The sequence below is a fragment of the Cylas formicarius genome, unplaced genomic scaffold (genome assembly GCF_029955315.1).
Source record: "Cylas formicarius isolate icCylForm1 unplaced genomic scaffold, icCylForm1.1 PGA_scaffold_2__14_contigs__length_35257938, whole genome shotgun sequence".
NCBI classification, from domain to species: Eukaryota; Metazoa; Arthropoda; class Insecta; order Coleoptera; family Brentidae; genus Cylas; species Cylas formicarius.
This window is the reverse complement of record NW_026844319.1, coordinates 31,581,306-31,599,246: the sequence shown is the minus strand read 5'-3', so window position 1 is coordinate 31,599,246 and position 17,941 is coordinate 31,581,306. Positions and strand designations below refer to the sequence as shown.

Sequence of the window (17,941 nt, the reverse complement as noted above, 5' to 3'; positions counted from 1 at the left end):
CATGTCTTGTTCCCAATATAAATAATGTTATTTTTAATTCCCAACCCTTTTTTTAGTAATTAAAATTGTAAAATCCAAAATATTTCGTAGTTTTTGACTTTTGTTCCCATTCATTCTGAAAATTTTAAATTCTTATAATTTATTCTGGTTATTCTTACTTAGGAGGTTAGATTTTATATATAAACATATGCAGTATTCCAATACCATGAAAAATAAAAAGAATGTATGAACAGTTGAATTTATCGTATGAATATGAACATGAATTCCAATCAATAATGTTTTTTTGAATTCCTTTTGTATTTTGTAAACTGTATAAAATCTGGGGCCAATTAATCGGGCTCGAACCTTTTCTTTTAAGGCGAAAAATAGTTTGGACGCCTCCACACGCTTATGTAAATAGATAAACGGGCATCGCCCGTGTCGAAACTGTCAATTAGCGGAGGTTTCTAAAACGCGAACCGTCCAGTTAAGATGGCGGTGATATAATAACGACGTAATAATGCGCTTGCCGCAGAAGAAGAAGAAAGCCCAAAGTAGGCTAAACGATAAAAGTAAGTCTGTTTAAGCGCCATTCATTAGTAAGCGTGTGTCGCTTTGGCAGTTTCGTTTTTGCTTTCGCTCAAACAAAAGCGAATGGCGGCCATTAAAAGACGGATCGCGGCGGTGTTGCCGCGTCTTTTCGAATTTCGCGCGGTCTGGGGAAACACAAAACTTTATCCGTATTAACGCACAATTAAGGAGCGTCTTGTGGAAGATAATACTTATTTTTGGAAAATCGACACAAAAGAAATGCGTTTAGAGTTGAATACATCGTTCAACCTTTTTATTTCAAATTTTAAAAGGTCTGACTTTTCTCTAGGTGAACATTTGGAAATTTGAATTTGAACATTCATTTTTCCAATATAAATAATATTATTTTCATTATCCACCTTTTTTTTTCTAATAGTAGTTAACATTTTAAAATACGCGTAGTTTTTGATTTTGAACTGTGGCTTTTTGTCATTCCGGAAGTTTTAAGTCCTTCCGATTCTGATTCTTATTTAATAATGCATTATTAGAAAACATTAAAAATAAAAAATATTTATGAGCATTTGAAAATTAATCTCTCTCGTTGACAGAATGCCATGTGTTTTTCCCAAATAAATAGTGTTATTTTTAATTGCCCTTTTTTTATAGTAATTAATTTCGTAAAATTCAGAATATTTCGTAGTTTTTGATCTGTGATTTGATTTCTAGTTATTTATTGTGTTTATTCTTATTTCGGAGGTTCAATTTTACACCGAAACAAGTGCATTATTAGAATACCATGAAAAATGAAAATGATTCCATTGTTGACACAACACTCTTGTGAAATCCAGAATATAATTTTTAATTTGGACAGTGGCATTTGATTCTATTCTTTCCGAAAATTTTAAGTTCTTATCAATTATTCTGGTTATTCTTACTTAGAAGGTTAAATTTTACACAGCAAATGCATTATTAGAATTGAAATCAAAAATAAATAAGATATATGAACATTTGAGTTTGTCATATGTTGTTTTCAATTCCTGACGCCTTTTTTATACATAATAATTAAAATTGTTTTTTTTTAAATTATTTATTCTGATTATTCCAATTTAGAAAGATCAATTTTACACATAAAGAATTATTAGAATAGCATTAAAAATAAAAATATATATATTATTATTATTATTATTATTATTATTATTATATTATACTAATATTTGAAAATTATATAAATAATGTTATTTTCAATTCCTGACCCTTTTTCATAATAATTATAATTGTAAAATCCAGAATATTTCGTAGATTTTGATTTTTTTTTAATAAAAACAAACATAATTAAAATTTCACTAAAAATGATAAATATGCATATAAATCAACAAAAAATTAAAAATTTCACATCTCACATTTTCTCAAAATACTGAGATTTTTAGCATATAAAGGGCTGGTTGAGATAAAAATAAGCTGGACTTATGTTGATTGATGTTAGTTGAAAACAAATGAAAAATTGTTCCATTATTTTAATGGAACATATCGAAGAAAAGTGTAACTATGCACGTATAATGAAAAATATTAAAAAATACCGACGAAATTCCTTTTAGCATAGATCAAAAAAAGTAAAAGATAAGAATAGTTACTAAAAGGAAATACGAGCGTTTCAGGTCGCAACTTTCAAGAGTTCGGTAATTATAAGGCGATCCCCATTGCGAACTGGATTTTTATCGATGGGGAGGCGGCAACCCCGCCTCCGGCGTAACCTGCTTGACAGCCGCCGCCAAAGCCACGGTGATGTCATAGAAACTGGTTGCCGAAGAACGTGCGTGCTTGTTTCTGGTTGCGTAATCGAGTTCTACGGCGGCCTGACACCATTCCCATTCGCGGCGTCCCCCCTCCCCCATCGCGGGTCCCCACCTTGCGCGGATTTTGGTGCGGTCCGGCGATTATCTTCGTTCTTCGGCCCGAAGATCGGTCCCTTTGTTCTTGCTCATTAAATGTTTCGATTTTTAGGTCCCAACTCGCATTTCCTCAAATTTTGTCCAATAAATTTGAAAACACAATTTTTAGGAAGGACATTTCAATTGTCATGGAATTCCTTTTACGGACGTTAACTAATTTCAGGGATTGCACATAAAATAAACACAAAAAAACGTTTTTTAATAAGAAAAAATCGGTAAACTATAATGAATTTTGAATTTCCCGCGAAAGGTTACTTTACCGTGTGCGGCGTTGCCACATATATGCTTATTTCTTATGAGGATTAGCACGAGAAATCCCTTACCGTCATGATTATTGTTATGAAAAAAAAGTATTCTAACACTACCAGAACAAAATTCTTCAAAAATTCAATTAAAAAACATAGAAATTAAGCCAACGTAAACTGTTTAATTTTGTATTTAATTCATATTTATTTCTTCATACTCCCAAGAAGATTACTTTTATGTAAATGAAGAAAGGCATTTCTTTTTGAAACAGCATATTTGGAAGTTGGTCTAGAGTTGTAATGTCAGTAATGTTATTTTCCTGCAGGTATTCGGTAACTATTCTGGCTGCCTGCAGCCTTGCGTTATAGTGAATAACAATGAAATGGTCCTATATGAAAGGTCCAAAACAACAATTTCTTTTAGGCGGTTAACCTGCCCTCATATAATTGTCTTTCTATTCCAAGGTAGGGTAAACGTAGGTAATGGGCATCACTTAAGCGAGAATAAAAAAAAAGAAAATATATGAATCAATTATTTATTCCTCTGTTCTTTTAATAAATTTTACTTACTTAACCATCGATTGAGAGCAACTTTAATCACTTTGGTGATCAGCATGTGGGCAATGGTGATCAAAACATATCCGCTACAGTCGCCATGAGATCAGAGCCCACAAGAAGTGCAACGGTACCATGTTTCATTGTTTCGTCCAAATTCACCACATACAAGACACAAGTTGTTTGCATCTTCTGCGTCGTCATTTTCGTCTTTCTGGCATAACTGGTCCATATTCGCGTTTGTTGTCCATGTGTCGTCATTAGAGTCCTGCAGAATTCTTAACTTTCTCACGACTGACCTTCTGACCTTTTCCTTTTCTCCTTTTCAACTATTTTTTCTTTGGTCGGCGTAGATATTAAAATCGTTGTGTTTCTTGTCTTGACAGCAGTTACATTCTTAGGCAAATGAATAAAATTTTGAACACTGGGCAGTTCGTTAGATGTTGATGGTATGTCAAATCTAAACAACGATGCAGTCGCTGGTTCAGAAGTAGTGGGACGGAATGCATTTGGAATATTTTGCTCTAACTCGATAGGAGCTTTTAGGGACGATACGGAGACAACAGCACCGGCAGACGTCGATTCTGAAATAGAGTCAGCATAATCGGTGGTTAATTTTGAAAGTTTAATATCTCGCTTATTTATAATTTTGAGAATTTGAACTTTATACCTTATATACCTTGACCCTTCCTCTATCCCACGATATCAGAAAGTCTCACCCAAGTTTATCGCGGGGAACGTTTTTCTTGGGATTCTGAAAATGTTTAAAAACTAATTAATTACCACTAAATGGAGGGGGTTGGGGTGGACTTTATGGCATCTGTAGATAGACCACATTGGACATATGGACATTGTTTTCCTTACAATACTCAAAGATTGCGAGAGAAATGTGGCTCGCGTGGTTGTCCAAGGCTAATAGGATTGGTTCTTCTGCAGAAGGTCGATGAAGTGCTTGAGCCATTGAAGTAAAAGTTCTTCATTATTCCATCCGTTGGCCGAACATTTATATATTGCTCCTGTTTTTCTGGGGAAAATAAACATTGCGCAAAGCATAATGATATTCTTACCCCTTTCCCAACTAGTTATGGACCCTACTCTCTTATGTTCTGGCAAATGGAATATTTTTAAAATAAATTTTCTTATAGAATAATTCCGTTCATTAATAAGTTGTATAGCATTTTCCAAGTCGTCTGTGGTCCAGTTAGCTTTATTAGTCGTTCTACGGCCCAGTTTCGGTATCGACAAATAAAAAATAATACTGTTTTACTGAGATGAGGTAGTGTGGGCAATGGGGATCTAGATAATCGGGATCACCCGACTCCGTTGCCACGTACCTTTGGTTTAAGCTCTCCTCAACAAAAACAACTGCTCTATGCCTCTATATATAAATACCAAAATACCAAATAAAAGCACAGGTTTTCGCCACAACATTTTGCGATTGGAACTAAAGGAAAAAACTGTGGCCGTAATATTTAAAAATAAATGTAACGTAAATATTTTATAATTTTCTTCGTGTACATTAAAAGCGCACAATGGCTTGAACAAGCCAAGTTAGTTTAACGAGCTCGTCGACGTTGTTATCACAATGATAATTGCAAAGGCCGATTATACGGACGCAAATTAATTAATTCAATTAATGAATTCTACAAACCTACTTTTGATTTCATAGTTCATGCAAATCCTATAAAAGAAGAAACTCTTGCGCAACGCGACTGCGGTGTAGTAACGTGAATACATTAGTTCGTTTGAATTTTCGTCATGACTGAAGTTGTCGGACCGAACATCTTATATATAGGTATTCTGGTACCATACTCATTTAAAAACCACGCTTGAGTTAAAAGGTTTGAGGCCAAAATTGCTGAAAAATCAACAGCTTTCCCTTTATGTGGGTTACCGTAAACCCAGTCGGGTTTTAGGAAAATCCATGACTGTATTACTCTTCTGGCACCCCTAGACTATACCAAAGCAAGCGGTATTACTTTTTAAATCGTTTTTGGCTAATCGTACGCAGAGAGTCTGCATTGAAAATGAAATTTTCACGGAGGTGGCTCTTGTCGGTGACGTTCCGCAGGGATCAATACTGAGCCCTGTTATAAGTCAAGCTTTCGCCTGGGACGGTCAATTCATGTGCCGAGATCTAAATAAATTGCAATCTTTTTCACTGAAACACTCTATTTTATTTTTAAATCCTAGGAAATGTTGTATTATGCTTTTTGGCAGAAAGAATGATCTGGACGGTTTGGACGCTCAAGTTACCTATAAAAAATAACGTAAAAAACCTGGGAGTCTTCTTCGATTTTGACTTGAGATTTGAGAGCCATGTCGCTGCTCTATGGTTGTCGTCACTATTTCTCAAGGAAAATAAAAATTACATTGTGCTGTCTGTGTTCAATCACGGTGATATTTTATATGGAAACTGTTTAACAGCTCTGCAAAAACAAAGAATACAAAAAGTGCAGAATTCATGTTTGCGACTGATATACGGTATTAGACGCCGAGAGAGAATATCACATAAACTAGTAGAGACTAAATGGTTGAACATGGAGAGCAGAAGAAAACCACATTGAAGCCTGTTTTTATCACAAAGTTCTGTACTACAAAAGTCCTCAATATCTGTACAGAAGGATGATGTTCATAATTTAAATATTAGATTTAGGGGTGCATAACTCCTCTACATAAAACAACACTATTTGAGCGTGGCTTTTCTTTTAATATAGCTAAATTGTATAATAGTCTTCCTAATAACTTCAAAGCCCTGACTCCAAGTAGATTTAAATCTTATGCTGGCAGATATTTTTTCGATAAGTAAATTTTAAAAAAGCACAGTCTATCTCTTTAAAGTCATGTGGGACGTCGATACGGACTTACACCGTCGACTGTATCCACGATTTGGAAGAGCAAAGAAAAAATTACTCAGGCTGAAGCGGCAAGCAGTTCTAGTAAAAAACTAAGAAAGCCAACAGCAACGTCCTAAAAATGTACCACTCTGTGGACCCATCGTAAAACTAAAAGCAGAAAAGTTTGCTGAACAGCTCGGCATTATCGATTTCAAGGCTTCGGAAGGTTGGTTGGGGAAGTTCAAACAGAGACATGGTATAAATTATGTACAGATAAGTGGCGAAGCCCGCGCTGTCGACATTTTTAATGCTGACGGAACTGGTATTTTTTACAAAATAACAACAAACAGATAAAACTCTTAAATTTCGAAGCGATAAGTGTGTGGGTGGAAAACTTTCTGAAGAACGTATAACAGTGTTAGTAGCTGCCAATGAATGAATGGGAGAGAAAAAAGAAAGCTAGTCGTGAATGGAAAATCAACTAACCCACGATGTTTTAAGCACATCAACAATTTCCCCGCCACTTACAAGGCAAACAAGTCTTCATCGATGACTTGGCAAATTTTTGAAAAGGAGATACGGAAATGGGACCAGAGCGTAATAAAAAGTCTTAAGGATCGTTACAGGAAAAATATTTTAATAGAAACGATCGAGTCCGAAAACGAAGATGCAGTCAGCTTTATTAGTAAAGCTTGGAAAGAGGTGACAGCAGAAAAAATTCAACACTCCTATCGTCATGGACTTCAAACAACAGTTTCAAACAACAATTATGTTTAGAAGTGAGGAGTTCCAATATTTTATAGTGATAGATCAGGATTTGCCTACAACAGCAGACTTGACAGAGGAAGCCATATTACAACATGCAAGAAAGGGTGAGGAAGAGTTGATCTGGGATCACCACAAACCATTCAACAAACTCTATATTCAGTTAACCTGCTAGAGAAATTGGGGAAGATGCCCCTCTCGAAGAATTGATGAAAATACAAGGCAAAGTACACTAAAAAGATTCAGAACAACATTAAATGTAGTTCTTAAATATTAATATAAAATGTTCCTAATTAGATGTGAACATATGTATATAAATTAATTAAATATTACAGAACACAAATGCCTATTGTTATTTTTCAACTAAAAAAAATGCAGTCGAAACGCTATATAGAGTTTCGACTGTATGTCCACTTGACGGAATTGCTTTGACGACGCAGGGTGGAGATGAAACGTTCGACCACGTAAATCGTTTTAAATTTTTTGCTTGACCCCGTTACGTAATGAATGTTTACGATAACACGCCGATCGGGAACATAATCGGCCGACGATTGACCGTATCGAAGTGTAAATGCGCATAATTACAAATAATAATAATTGCGATTAACAGAGACGTTATAAATAACGTATATCTTTTGCGGCCGTTACCTATCTCAATCGGAACTCGAGTGGTGTGGCGGCTCGTTTCATATCGCATTCGTTTGCAAATTTGATTATTTTGCCGTGGCCTCAAAATAGCATCGTTTTTTGGAAAAAAAATCGAAGAAGTAATATCGCGTTTTGGTTGTAATACTACATCATACGACAAGTTTTGCGGCCAGCGATTTAATTTTTGCTAATTAATAAGATTCATTTGCATAATTTAAATTTAGTTAAAATGTGACGACCTTTACAATAGAAAAAATTGCGTAATAATAGTAATCTGGCTGGTGTTAAACAGGTGTTGAGTTATTCAGTTATTTTTAGTTATTCCCCTAGAAAAATGTATTTCTTATTTTTCAATTATTTTATCATTCTTTTTATGAAATAGTCGCACAATTCAACTACGTGGTTAACTTTTTTACTGCGACTAAAAAAGTTGCTTATTTGATTATGTTTCAAATTGGTTTTCTATTTTCTTTCCCCACAAAAAGCCTTTCTCTTTTGTCTAATATATTGTTATTATTTTATTGTTCTAAAAAACAATATAATAATAAACATGTACAAAGTTACGTTGCTGCTTGTGAAAATTTTTCTTGTCATTTCTTAATTGCTTTTATCTGCAATTTTTATATCCAATGAACAATACGTAAATAATTGAAAAAAAAATCTCTTTCGAATATTTGTTATTGTTTTTATGACAAGAAAGACCTTTAGGGTAGATATTTAAGTAGCTATAAATTAGAATTTTTTATTCGGCCAAAGCAAATTTTTTTATTCTTCTTTCGTGGGACGTCATTGTTATTCCCATATGCTTTAGAATAGAATAAATTACATTATACGTTTATTCGTTTTAGACAATGTTATGATTATGATTATTATTATGATTATTGTTATTATACAGTAAACACATGCAGCTGTCAGAAAGTCACGTTTCTTTTAATATTCCAGAAATGTTGCTGTTAATTATTTTTAGATTCCTTTAATCTCTAACATTATTTTTACAAGTCGTCAATTATTAAGTAATAACTTTATTATGAGCATTATATATAAAATATATAAAATAGTGTATAGATAGAAAGTTGTGTTTCTTATTTTATTTCATTAATTCCTATAATATTCCTAATAATAATAATATTAGCCATAATAATATTGCTTATATATTTTTTTGTCATCGTGTTACAAGCGATTAACATCAACACTTTCAACAGGCAGAGCTTTTTAGTAAATAACAACTTTTGGTCGTAAAATGAACGTTATAGTTTTTTCATTTTGGGCAAATATTGTCTGAGCCGCTAGTGTAGTTTTTCAAAAAATACTTTTGCAGTTGTTGTGTTCTTGTCAAAAGTGAAGAAGAAAGAGGTCGTCGTGTCGATATAGAGTTCGATTGTTAATTGGAATGGTGGCGATCTCTTCAGTACGTGTTGTTTCGATTTCTGGAAAATGGAAAATCTTTTGAAAAGTCAGAAAAATAGTTAGTAATCAGTTAAGGTTAGTCAAAAATTAATCCGCAAAAAATAATAAAAAGCCCGAGCCTTGTCCCATCCGCCTCTACGATTTTTCCCTCCTGGTCGCGCTCTTCCCATATTCGGACGTTAATTTCAATAAGGGGCGTCGTGGGGCAGGTAAAGGCTCGCCGTCCCCCGCCCCCGATCGCGCGTTCTTCCTCGGCGGCGGCACCACATGATGCGCGGAGCACAAGTAGGTCAGTGGGCCATCCCCACCGCTAGCCGAGTCGGGCGCGTTGCCGCCCCACTCCTCCGTCACCGATAGTATGCGAGATGGTGTTGTGTAAGTCTGTACGTATGACTTCACAGCAGTAACATAGACCTGGTTCAATGGAAAGTGGGTCACTCACTTTCACTTGTTATTGCACGGCCCGGCCGTAATCATTTCGCGTCGTACCCCCTCGCGAGTCGGTCAGTACGAAGGGGTCGCCCGTGCGCTCAGTCCAGTGTCGGTACCGTCCGGATAAGCAGCGTCGCGCGTGAACACATTTTTTTGGATACCCCACCCCCGCCCGTTTCGTCGCATGGATTTAAGGGACGCGAGTGTCGAGACCTTCGGACCGGCGTCGTCGTCGCCCGTACCACTACCCTCGGTCATGTTCGCGTGGTGCAGGTGACGCAAAAAACTACCGGGAACGTCCAGCGAGAAATGTTACTGGACATGGAGAACCAATCCACTTTGTTGTCGTTAAACATGTCCCCGTTCAACCCAGGCCAGGGCGACTCGCCTGCCGCCCAAGCGTCCAGTCCCTTGTCCCATTACGGTTCACCGCCCATATCGACCCCGTACGCTAGTTGTCAACAGACGACGATGGGCGGCGGCGGCATGCCGCCCCATCCGAACATGATGATGTCGTCCCCTAACATGGGCAACCTGGACTCGTCTTACTCTTATTTGTTTTCTTCAGGGACGGGCGCGATCTCCGGTATAGATATGGGCGCCGCGTACCAGATCGCCGGTCCCAACGGCGGGACGACCATCGGTGGAGGCGGCGGTGCCGGGGGCGGCGCCGCCGAAACCACCGACACCAAATACGGGATCGAGGAACTATGTCCGGTATGCGGTGATAAAGTTTCCGGTTATCATTACGGTTTGCTGACGTGCGAATCGTGCAAGGGATTTTTCAAGAGGACCGTACAAAACAAAAAGGTGTACACGTGCGTCGCGGAACGGAGTTGTCACATCGACAAGACGCAGCGGAAACGGTGCCCGTTTTGCCGCTTCCAGAAGTGCCTCGACGTCGGCATGAAACTCGAGGGTGAGTGCTATTCCTTTTCCGTGAAAATCCATCGTACGCATCGTGCCTTTATCCAACGCAAAATTTACTTGAATTGAACTGAGGTGGGCTTTTACACTGATAAAAATCCATTTAACCTGATAAATAAAAAGTAAAAGTTCAGATTTTCACGAAATTCAGATGTAATACTTACAAACTATCTGCTGCTATATATACCGAAAAATGGCAATAACACCTTAATTAATGTTGTCAGAGTTTAAGTTTAATGGAGATCTATTTAAATCTAATTGATCGTTAAGCAATACATTTGTATGTCTCAATTTGTTAATCTTCACGGCTTCCAATAAATTTAATTTTCTGCTTTTTGTGGCTGTATGTAAAATATCAAAATTGTCGTCGAAAATGTGTTTTTCTATGTTTAAGTGTGTAGCACAATTCGAATCTTGACTATTGTTTTAAAACGCTCTTTTATGTTTTCTTTTCCGCATTTCAACCCGCAGACACCTGATTTTTGTGATTTTGGACATTTCGTTTTATTGTTTTTTTTTTTAATTATTGATATTTTATTTATTGATTTATTTTTATTAATATATTAGTTATTACAAAGTATAGCGACCACCATTTTTTTTTTTACAACAGATTAGTAAACTTAACAGACATAACATTTTCTAAAAATGAAATTGATTTTCTCGAAAAAGGTTTCAACTTTCGAACATTATAAAAGATTTCTGTGCACGCAAGTTTAGATTTACTTTTTTTAATATTAAAGATTTGCCATCTATCCTTAATATACATTTAAGAAATCGATTTCCCACGAACACACAGATACAGAACCAGATACAGAATTTCACCATCGGTTATTTTATTTTCAAATGTAAACATTAAAATTTTGAGTCAATAATTTCATTTACTCTTTAATATTGATACGTGAACTGAAAAGAATCTCTTGATTTCGCATTTAGTTAATCAAATGTAAATTGAAGATTATTAAATACCGTGTGTTCGGTTAAAAGAACTTAAAAAGAGCAGACATTTATAATAAACATATTTTATTCTAAACGAAAACCTATTTATAAACAAACATAAAAATAAAATCCAGACATGATAAAGAAATACAATATTTATTGTTTATATTGCGTACTTTGGTCACCCAGTGATTTTCAAAATCGGTATCCTTTAAACTGATCATTATATCCACTAATTTTCCATACAGATGCATCAGTGGTACACGTTGCTTCATTCTGAAATCAGTAATAAGGTATAAACACTAATCTGCAAACCAATCTTATTTTATATTGATATAGATGCTGTATTTTAATTAATTTTTATAACGAATTCATTATTATTAAAATTAAATTATTTATTTTTAATTTTTAAAGATTTTGTGTCTTACATTTCTTAATAAAAACAAACGAATTTTGTTAGTGGTCGTTATTATTGTAAAATGGGATCAGGAACTTAAAATTGATAAACTAAAAAACGCGCGTATTTGAAAATTAGTAAGTTACATTAACAAACTAGTAGCAAAGAAGGAAACCGGACCCTTTTCTGAACAAGTGTCCTTAAATTTTTTTTCCCGGAATTTATTTGGAAAATTATAAATACAAGTTTATTCATCTAAATCTATATTATCCCCTTTCTACTTTCGACTGCAACACAGTTGTGCCGGCGCTAAACAATTGAAACACCTTCCAATGAAGTTACTTTTACTAAAAGGAATATTCAGCAATAAATTCGTTTTACTGTTAGTAAAGTCTGTTCATAGATATACTGATACGAATTAACGAAAGACCCGGGCAAGCTGTAAGAATGAAATATGGCCGAACAGGTCCGTACTTTGCTTCGAATTTAATTATTTGTGGTTTTGTTAGGAAAGATACTAAACAATATTTATTTATTTATATATGTATTTATGTTTAAATCTAAAATAAAATTACAAATTATTTTTATTACCTACTTAAATTACTTAAAATTATTCACATGATATATCAGTTTCCCTATCGATATCATCGCCTGTTCTAATTATTATTTGTTCTATATTATTTGCAATATGGATATACGATTGTTCTGCTTTTTCTATAACAGAATTTGCCCAACTTCGTGGAGGGATCTAAAAAGCTTCGGTTTCTATAAGTTAGAGTTAACACGGGGAAAACATTGTTACGACGAATGGCAGATTTCAGTTGGTTGGTGTTCGATGGGATTAAATATACAGTGGTAAGGTGGAAGGAAGTCTTAAAACTGTATGCCCTAGATTTTTTGGATAATTATCACAGACGTATTCCTTTTGTAGGTTCAAGCTTTGTAGAAGCTCAATTAATTGCTTTTTGGTATAATCTTCGTGAAAATAAATGTCGTTATTATACATATAGTTTTGGATTGTTGCTTTTGTGTCACATGCGGAAGGGGTTTTAGTCAACTGTCTACTGTGATAACTTGCAACTAGTTTGTTTTTAAACCAACTTTCAAATAAATCAGCGGTGGTGTCTTCATGGTAATTCAGAGAAGAATCTTTAATAGTTTTCGCCGACAGGGAAAGTCCATTTGGAATCCAACCGTCTTTAGAGCCAGCATGCAAAATAGTTATTCTCGTACCTCTTTTTGATGGCGCGTTTGTTTTATACTTATCAGTCAACCTAACCTTTGTTGTTCTCTGTAAATCCTATTTTTTTCTATAGATTCCAGTCGCCATTTCCGAATTCTAAAAGATTAAAACTTGCCTTTTGTCAATTTTTTTAAATCTAAATACACTTCCATGGGGTAGTTCTGCCACATTTAACACCGGTTTCATCTTTTTCAAGCCTCCTAATTAAGATATCTAATGTAGGCGCGCTTTGTTCCTCCTATAACTAGTAAATTTTTACGCCGTATCATATCTTGATCACTTTCATCTACACTCGACAAAATGTCAGCATCGCTTCTTTTTTTCCTCACAATTTTGCATTCAATTGATGTTGGAATTTTCGTCTAAAGATGTTTGATTGCTGGCACCACGTTTAATGAGAGTCAAATAAACATTGTTTATACCTTCCTTAGTCTCAATAGAATAGTGTTTTCTACATTTGGTCGGGAGCATCTCCTGAGATACACTAGACTCGCACATATTTTGCATAATTCGCACACGATTCAACACGCGCTGTATTACACACGAATTAAGAATGATTACTAGTAAACTCAAACTAAGTAGTATGCCAAACCAAAGAATATTAAATGCAGGTAGGTATAAAATTATTTTCTATCACGGACCACAATTTTACCTGAATTTAAATTCCGAAACTTTAGGTAATAATCTTATTGCATTGTATGTTAAAGCAATTGGTCATTTTCTTATATCTATGAACAGACTATACCTTATGGATTTTCAATAAAATTTTGTTGTATTATGTAATATAATTAATTATATATAATGACCTTGCGTAGATGAGTAGGGTAAATCAATATTCTTAAGTACATTCTAGGTTTTTTAAAAAAATTACATGAAGTATATTGTACACAAAAAGTGGCTTCAAAGTGCTGTTGCAAAGACTGTCTACCGGTATCTGCTCAATAAACGATTTGTAACTAAAGTTTTTTTTTATTAAGAAATTCTCTTAGTAGATTGAATTTGTATATATGAAACTTGATTTTGCCACTTTAAGTGAGTATCTACAATAAGTCCTAGGTACTTGGTAGGTTAAACTTCTTTTATGGCGAAGGCGATGTGATTTGCTTTATATATTTATATGCATTAACATCGTCTCAGTTATACTGGCTCCCTTACTAAAACCAAACTGTTTTGCACTTATAACATCTTCGATGATTTTTTTTAAACTTTTTTTCAAAAATTTTTACCCAAATTAGAAATCACACAAGAAAAAATGACCCGCGGATCGTAAAGACACGATTTTTTTTTTGTTTATGTAAATAGGCTGGTAATCAAATATGTTAAAAATGTTTTACTTTCGAAGCGATCATAAGAATTAGAAAATCATAATGCTTAGGTATAATAATTATGGCCGTGTCTAGACCACAGACGATACTTACATTAATTGCACCTTCCGCTTGCACCTTAATGTCCTTCTTAAACGCAGTTTAAAAGTTAACCGGGTCCATTTACAATTGCTTTAAAAATTATGTTAATCAGCCGTTCCTAGTTACACGGGAGTTTTTTTTGTAACGACAAAAATTTGTGTGCGGTTTTTTTGTGTGTCTAGGTCGACTAACTGAAATGGAAAATTTGTAATTTGTAATTTGTATTACTACAATAAAGAAACGATAATAACTATCCCGTTTCTTAAGTATTATTTTTTTATTTTATTTTGCAAGGTATTTTTGGGAGCAGCGGTGGCAGTGTCTCTCGAAATTTGTGTTTTTTTCCGTTGTTCGTCAGCTTTTCTAGTTTTTATTCTATTTTTTTGTAATCTAGAAAAAATAGATAAAATAAACAAAATGAAACAAAACAAGATGTTAATAATAATAATAAAGAAAAAAAAACATATGAGTCAATTTTTGGTTTTGTATCAAGCGATCAAAATAATTTAGAATATAATCTAATGTATATTTGTTTATTTATGTTATATATTTATAAATCTAGCTAGTGTATATTATATTTATTGGGATTCCCAAAACCGCTAATTATCGTGTTCGGGTATTCCGTAAAAATAAAAGTATGTTCACTCTGCAAGTGCAAGGTTTTACTTAAAACATTTTGATCGAATTTGATTGGTCAATTAAGAAGTGGTCAGTTGACCAGCTCCAACACTACTGATTTGTGAAACATTTTCCTGATAACCGATAAGAAGGCAAAAAAAAATATTCACAAAGAAATCCCCAAATTTTTGAATGTGTAATGGTGTAAGGTGTAGGTTTCGGATTATCCAGTTTCTCCACAAAAAAGTCCAAATTTTTAAACAGTTTTAAAAAGAAACAGCATCTAAACAGTACATGGAATGGAGTTTCATTTTTGTGGAAATTATATACAGCGCAAAGTTCAGTACATTTCGGTGGAGTAATATATAACGCGTGGTGAGATCTGGTGTAACAGCACTGTGAAATCCGCGAAATCTGTGAAGTCTTTGTTATGTGTGAAATCAGTGAAATCTTTGAGAAATCATGCCATATTTTTAATTTTTTCAGGTTTTAGTGCTTTTATATCAGATTTGCTTCTAAGGTGTGACTACATGTATAATAAGTATTACCAATTTAAATGAACTATATTAATGATAAAAAATTGGGATTTAACTTATTTAAGATTATAGGATATAAGACTTGAGACGAAGTCAAGGTCCTAGCAAATATATTCTCTTCGCTGGCATAGATAATACTCTTTTCCGCATTTAAAATAATGGTTTTAAAATATTTTTTAATAATAATTTTCACTTTATATTGTTTGAACTATGACCGAGTACTGCAATTTTCCACATAACCTAAAAAATATTTTTCGAAAAATTATTTATTTATACCCGTGAAGGGTTTATTCGGTAATCGAAGTTGAGCTGTAATGCTGGTTGTGTGCGGTGGTTGTTTTGGATTGCAGTCGCTAAAGAAATGGGATTTGGTAGTGGTTTAGCCCTATTAAATACTATTTTTGTTTTGCACTGCTCTTAAAATGTACGAATTTAGGGATTTTCATTCTCTATTTTTCATTTCATTGTTCATAATGTTAGGGCAAAAAACAGTTAAATTATAACGTTAGTAAATTTATAACCAAGAAAAACCGTTACTAATAAACGTTGATGTTCTCGTACACAGGGTGTATAAGTTCAAGGATAACTTTTTCTCCGTAAAACGATAAGTGTGAAGGTTTGAAGAAATCGATAACTTTGCCCCTTTCAAACTAATTGCAATTTTTCTTATAAATTTTTGATAAAAAATGTAACAAAGTGTCATATATCGACTGAGCAATGGTTTTCTAATTGCAACGCTCATCATCTTCGCAGAGCTTCGGATAAAATTTCCGTAAAATTAAATAGTAGTCTTTTACATACTTTTTTCTACTCCCGTCTGTAAAATACCTAATTACGCACCGATCTAGCATGCGGGAAGCGTCACTTTACCGCGTCAGTTTCGTTTCCCACGAATCCGAGCCACGTCGGACATTTCCGGGATTTTACCGCACCGGATTTGGGAGCAATCGGATGTTTTCGGACATGTTTGTCATGATCTTTCGGACTGACAGTCATGTCAGTGAATGTGTACGTGTTGTTTTGCGAAAATGTGGCCAAAAACTAACGGTCGTAGAAAAAGTATAGTATGCAACACGATCGGTGAACTTCTTTTTAACTCACTCGTTTAACTCGTGAGTCAAATGTCGTTTACCGCACTTGTTGCATAATGTATTGAACATTTTAAAAATATATATCATTTGTACATAAAATTGGAATAGAAAAAATTATTTTCATTTTTTTTTTTTCGAATTGCGCCCGCTTTTGGTAGTAATTTGGGAATTTTTGAAATATCGTTTATTAATTTTTGGTCAAGTGGCGAAAACTGGAGCCCCATAACTCGCACGCACGGTGCGTTTAATATGTTGGCGTATTTGTATTTTATACGTACATAGTTGGGCGACGTCCAAGCGAATACCACGAAAGCTCCCCCGTTTTTGAGACGGAGAGACTGAAGCCGATGCGTTCTTTATTCCGCGGCCTTGGGCTTACCGATCCGTTTGAATATCGCACGAGCATACGAGGTCCGCTCAACATGTCTACTTGGATGCGACGATGCCAGATTTGTTAACAAACGTTTTTAAAGAAAATTTATACTTATCACAGAAAAAAGGGCCGTTTTTGACAACACGTCGGTTGTAAAATGTCCGGCCAATTTTAATTTGGAAACCAACCGCGAAAAGCGCCGTCTTGTAAGTCAAATGATGACGTGCAAATGATAAAAATTATTGTATACTATGATGGTTGTAATCTTAAATTTGCATAATTTTGTGCATCGTGTATATAATGTTCTACTTAAAAATTAAAAAAAAAAACATTTTGCCAAGTACTTTATAATTTGTCCTTCTGGATGGCAAGTGTACACACTAGGTTATGTAAAATAAATGTTCCCTTCTTCTACCAGAGAACTATTTCGTTACAACCTAAATAAAGGAGCAATTTTGGTAAGACTAAAAAATATCGAAAAACACGTTTTACCTAAGCGAGTTTGGGTTAGTTTTGGGTTAGTTACCAAAACTTGGATCAGTTATTTTGTTAAATCGATTTAGTTTTGGGTGGGTTTAAGTAGAGAAAATGATCATAGACAACTGCTAATTTTTGTACTTAAACTATTATTGAAACTTTATTATTTATGGTGTTAAATGGGTGATGGCAAATGGAAAGCCACCAAAGCCCCGAAATGTTCGGAAATTTGGATAAAAAAAACTAGAAAAAGTTCTTTTTTTACAAAATAAAAAAATATAATTAGAATGTTTCAAAAAATTTTAGTTTTTTTTATCCTTTAATTAATGTTAATTGTGGTTTATGTTTTTGTTAGTGAGGGCGTTATGATCTGTATGAATAAGAAAACTCTTAAATTGGTATGGCAAAAGTTACCCGCCAAGTTTAACGTGTTTTATATATTCGGTATCCATAGTTGGAAATTTTGTCACAAATGTATTAAAAAAAAAATTAATGAATTTTTTCGTTGCTTGCTGATAATATTCAATTTTTTGGAGAAGTATCGAGCATGTTTTGCCCAATTGGTTTTAATTAAAATTCTCCAATTGTG

At 34.4% G+C, this 17,941-nt stretch overlaps 1 protein-coding gene across 5 annotated transcripts in view; it reads left to right on the top strand.

Annotated features, from left to right (window-relative positions):
• Positions 1-17,941, top strand: part of LOC132698790 (nuclear hormone receptor FTZ-F1) — a 138,420-nt gene that overhangs the window by 57,410 nt on the left and 63,069 nt on the right. For 3 of the 5 annotated variants that reach the window (XM_060665055.1, XM_060665056.1, XM_060665057.1), the window contains exon 2: positions 9,917-10,267. In XM_060665055.1, coding sequence (XP_060521038.1) covers positions 9,917-10,267 — 351 coding nt within the window. Of the gene's footprint in view, positions 1-9,262; positions 10,268-17,941 lie in introns of those variants that run through there. The other 2 variants (XM_060665053.1, XM_060665054.1) reach the window with 2 other exon arrangements.